The following is a 5,208-nucleotide window of genomic DNA, read 5'->3' on the forward strand; positions in this document are numbered from 1 at the left end:
AAAAAAAAAGCCAGAAGTGGCACTGTGGCTCAAGTGGTAGAGCACTAGCCTTGAGCTGAAGAGCTGAGGGACAGTGCCCAGGCCCAGAGTTCAGGCCCACGACCATATCCAAAAAAAAGAGCAACAGCTCCACTTTCAATTTTCTGGTGGCCAATTGGAAATAAGTTTCACAGCCTTTCCTACCTAGGTTGTCTTTGAGCCATGACCCTCAGATCTCAGAGTCCTAAATAGCTAGGATTATAGATGTGAGCCACCAGCACCTGGCTTTATTTTTTCTTGTCTTGTTTAGTAGCCCAGGCTCAAGCTTCCAGTTAAGCCTCCCAAGTGCTGGGATTACAGGCTTGTGCCACTATAGCTCATTTCTTAAAACAAAAGGCAATTTACTATAAAGGTTGACAAAGATGCCTACAATGGTGATTTCATTTGCTTCCAGCTCAAGGCAGGCCCAGGCTTGGCAGCAGTCACTGAGCTGCTTGCACTCCCAGCCAGAAATGACCCTGGGCCTTAGACCCTTCATCACTAACCTCTTGTCATAATTCTTGCAGGTTGGACACAGAACTGGCCTTGTGTGTGAGATCTTCCACAACTCTGCCCAGCTCCCTGTGTCTCCAGGATTTACCTTGTGGCTGGTTAGGGTAATCCCTAAGTATCACTCCACATGTTTTTCTAGTACCTTGAAGGTCACGAGGCACAGTGAGCCAGAAGCAGGAGCCAGGTGGACATGAGCTCCACTGTACCTGTGGCTGAACTGGTCTCAAAAAGATAACCTGTGCCAGGGCTGGTGGTCACGCCTGTAATCCCAGCTACTTAGGAGGCTGAGATCGTGGTTCAGAGCTAGCCCAGGCAGGAAAGGCTGCAAGACCCTTAAATTAGTTACCAAAAAAGCTGGAAGTGGTGCTATAGCTCAAGGGGAGACTGTTAACCTTGAAACAAAAACAGTGCCCAGGCCCCAAGTTCAAACCTCAGGAAGGGGGAAAAAATAAGACAAAATATTTTCAACTGGATGTTTACAGGTCATGGGTCATGAGTAGAACCCTTATGTTCTGTATATGCCCTTTGTCAGTATATAATTTGCAAAAATTTTCTATATAGTGGGCTGCTGTTTCATATTCTTGGTGGCACTGTTTGATGTACAAAAGTTGGGCTGGGGGCTGGGAAGGTGGCTCAGTGGTAGAGCACTTGCCTTGCATGCCTGAGGCCCTGGGTTTGATTTCTCAGCACCACATAAGCAAAAAGAAAAAAAGCCAGAAGTGGCGCTGTGGCTCAAATGGTAGGGCGCTAGCCTTGAGCTGAAGAGCTGAGGGACAGCGCCCAGGCCCAGAGTTCAGGCCCCACAACCGGACCCCCCAAAAAAAAAAAGTTGGGCTGGGAATGTGGCTCAGTGGTAGAGCGCTTGCCTAGCATGCATGAAGTCCTGGGTTCGATTTCTCAGTACCACATACACAGAAAAAGCCAGAAGTGACACTGTGGTTCCAGTGTTGAGTCCTAGCCTTGAAAGAAAAAGCTCAGGGACAGTCCCCAGGCCCTGAGTTAAAGCCCAAGAACTGGCAAAAAAAAGAAAAAAGTGTTGCTGAATTCCAGTTTATTTTCTGTGTGTGCGCACGCACACGCACGCACACACATGCACACACAGGCTTGCCTTTGGTGCTAAATTATGGTGCCCAGCCCAGGTCACAACAGCATACCCCTAGCTTCCACGAGTTCTACAGTCCTAGCTTACATGCATGGATGCAGCCCTAATCTACTGGGTTTAAAATAGTGTAAGGAAGGATTTTAATTCTGATATGCATGGATATCCAGTTCTCCAACAGCCACAGTTTAAGACCATTGTTTTCCCAAGGAAGGGTCTTGACACCTTGCTGAAAATGAGCTGTACTAATAGAAAGATTGGCTCCTAGAGGCTGGACCCCACTCCCCTGATAAATCTTGGACACCGTAGATTGTTGTAAAAAGTCATACAATTGGTAAGTATTAATGTTTTTCTTTTTCTTTTTTGCTCCTGCTTTTTCTGTGTATGTGGTACTAAGGAATCGAACCCAGGGCTTCATGCATGCTAGGCAAGCACTCTTACTACTAAACCATATTCCCAGCCTTGTGCGAATGTTTTTATTTTTTGGTGCCAGTACTGGGGCTTGAATTTAGGGCCTCACAATCTTGGTTCTTTTTCGCTTAAGGCTGGCCCTCTACCACTTGACACACACCTCTCCTTTTGATCTGACCTGATTAGTCTCAGATCCAGGCTGATCTCAGCCTCCTGCATTGCTAGGATCACATGCAGCCATGAACCTGCAGCACCCAGCTTTTTTATTTTGTTTTTTTCAACCTGTTCTGAGTCCCGTGCATTACACATCCATTTTAGGACCAGCTGGAGGATTTCTACAAGACAGCTGGAAGCCAGGCACCCATGGCTCACGCCTATAATCCTAGCTACTCAGGAGGCTGAGAGCTGAGGATCATGATTCAAAGCCAGCCTGGACATAAAAGCCCATGGAACTCTTATCTTCACTTAACCAGCAAAAAGCTGGAAATGGAGGTATGGCTCAAATGGTAGAGTACCAAGCTTGAACAGAAAAGCTACGGGAGAGCTCAAGACCCTGAGTTCAAGCCCCAGGTCTGGAACGACAACAAGAAGAGACAGATAGAGACTGGTTAGTTTGTGTGTCCTCGGTCAACCAGGGTACTGACACCACAGCAGCAGCAGGGCCCTGGTCTAGGACAATGTCTCATCACTTGTTCATCTTCTACTTACTCCCCACACAGTTTTCCAGCTTCACTATGAGTCACAGTCTAGTGTGGCTCACCTTGTACACACAGTGCACACTACTTGTGTTAAATGAAAACTGCTACAGATCCCTCTCAACTGAGTCCCAGGCTCCAGGGCATCTTCACCCGGGTCCACCATTCTGCAAAGTCCTCCCAGAGGCCCACACACCCAGTCAAGGCCTGTGGGTGCAGAGCCTATTCCCCGAGGGGGAGGCTCTGGAGGGTGACAAGGGCACAGGTCTCCCTGAGGGAGGTCTCTGGGAGGGGAGGAAGGCACAGGGAGGTGCTCTCATGGAGTAGCAACCTTATAAAAGGGGCTGAAGGAGCATGTCCTTCCTTCCACCACGCAAGGACACACAGACTGTCTATAAAGGACATTCCTGTCCACACTCCCAACTCCACATCCTTGATCTTGGACTTGCCTGTCTCCAGGGTGTGGACAATATATTTTGGTTGTTTAGTTAGGGCAGCCCTATAATAGTCTAAGACAAAAATTGATATAGGGAAGTAGAGTGTTGCCACAACAAATTCTTAAGAGGGTGGAAGAAGCTTTGGGACTGAGAGATGGATAGGGAGGCTATAAAGGTTTGCGATTCACTGCCCATGAAAGGGGGTGTAAGCAAGGAGCTCTGGGGGAAGCTCAGAAAGAGTGCTACCGAAAGTCTAATCTCAGAGACTTCCTAGGAGGTCATGAACAGAATGCTAGCAGAAAAAAATGTGGTGAAGGATGTTCTGATGTGATCTCAGACAGAAAGGAGGAGTATGTTATTAGAAGCAGGAGGAAAGGTGATATTTACTATTACGTGCCAAGAACTTGGCTAAAGAAACTTTGTGTCCAACTGTTTTATGGGAGTTCTTCTAAGTGACAAAATAGGGTACCTGACAGAAGAAATCCCTTAAGTGGAGCTCTGAGAGGGCTCATGGCCCTCTTGACTGCTTGCTGTGGAATCCAAAGAGAAAAGTGAGTTAATGGTGAAATTTATAGTCAAAGGGGCAGTACAAGTCAGAGACCAGTGGCCATGCCTAGAATCCTAGCAATTCGGGAGGATGAGTAGTTTGAAGACAGCCTGGGCAGAAAAACCCATGAGATTTTTTTTTTTGTCGTGGGGCTTGAACTCTGGGCTTGGGCGCTGTGCCTCAGCTCTCCAGCTCAAGGTGAGAGCTCTACCACTTGAGCTACAGCGCCACTTCCAGTTTTCTGATGGGTAACTGGAGATAAGAATCTCACAGACTTTCCTGCCCAGGCTGGCTTCAAACCCCGATCCTCAGATCTCAACTTCCTGAATGTGACCCACCGGTGCCCGGCCTTCCATGAGATTCTTATCTCTAATTAACCAACAAAAACCTGGAAGTGGAGCTACGGTTCAAATGGTAGAGCGCTATCCTTGAGCAAATCACTAAGGGTCAGAACCAGGCCCTGGGTTCAAGCACCAGAATTGGCATACACACACAAAAAAGAACCAATTCAAAAACATGTAACACTTTTGGCTGGGTCACCTATGCTAAGTTGCTAGCAAACAGGACCTGCTTGGGAGTACCACTATTCAATCACAAGACAACTATGGCTGTGTCTGGGAGAACACCGAGGCTGTGCTGAGTGAGAGCAGTAAGCACAGGAGAAAGCCAGAGCCATTCTATAGGAAGAAAGGAGAATGGCCCCAAAGACAGCTCAGCCTCTCATGCTGCCCTGCCAGTTACAGGCCTCCAGCGCACGGGCTTTCAAGCCCTCCTCCCGTGTTCTCACGCACTGTTCCTTGGGTACCCAGCTGCAACTCTAAGGGGCTCAAGTATGGTTAACCTCTGCTACATCTCCAACTCTAGAGCTGCAGTTTTGGCCACCTCTGCCTAGTTTCACAGGATGCGCTATTTCATATTTCAGGCTCAGCCCTGCCATGGAGGTAGAACCGCGGCAGAGCCACTACGTCTGAAGGGAGCTGTGGAGGAAAGGAAAGGTGCGCTAGCAACCTCGCTAGCAAACAGGACCTGCTTGGGAGTACCACTGTTCAATCACAAGGTAACTAGTGTAAGACTTGACGCCAGGCCAACCATTCGAGCAAGGTAGGCTGGTGGTGCCCCCAGAGGGGTTACAGGTCCAGCAGGGTTGAGAAGCACCTCCTCCACACTTGCTCCTGAGAAGAGCAGCCAGAATGCGAGTGCTTAGGGCTGAGTTCAAACTCTGCTGCTATAGGGCATAGCCCTCATGTGTGCAGATGCAGAACTACTGGGGGAGGGGAGGAGCTTTGTCAGGTGACAGTGCTGTTTTGGGGTAAAACAAGTACCTTCTCTCACCGTAGCTCCAGAATCATGACTGCTCTAAAAATGCCAAGGTTATTTTTCTTTTTTTGGGGGGGGGTCCAGTCGTGGGGCCTGAACTCTGGGCCTGGGCGCTGTCCCTCAGCTCTTCAGCTCAAGGCTAGCGCTCTACCACTTTAAGCCACAGCGTCA

General features: G+C 48.7%; 1 protein-coding gene across 1 annotated transcript in view; it reads right to left on the minus strand.

Moving 5' to 3' along the window:
* Positions 1-5,208, minus strand: part of Pacs2 (phosphofurin acidic cluster sorting protein 2) — a 52,277-nt gene that overhangs the window by 19,989 nt on the left and 27,080 nt on the right. Inside the window, exon 11 of the mRNA XM_013012708.1 lies at positions 3,643-3,703. Coding sequence (XP_012868162.1) covers positions 3,643-3,703 — 61 coding nt within the window. The remainder of the gene's footprint in view (positions 1-3,642; positions 3,704-5,208) is intronic.

The sequence above is a fragment of the Dipodomys ordii genome, unplaced genomic scaffold (genome assembly GCF_000151885.1).
Source record: "Dipodomys ordii isolate 6190 unplaced genomic scaffold, Dord_2.0 Scaffold2, whole genome shotgun sequence".
Taxonomy (NCBI): domain Eukaryota; kingdom Metazoa; phylum Chordata; class Mammalia; order Rodentia; family Heteromyidae; genus Dipodomys; species Dipodomys ordii.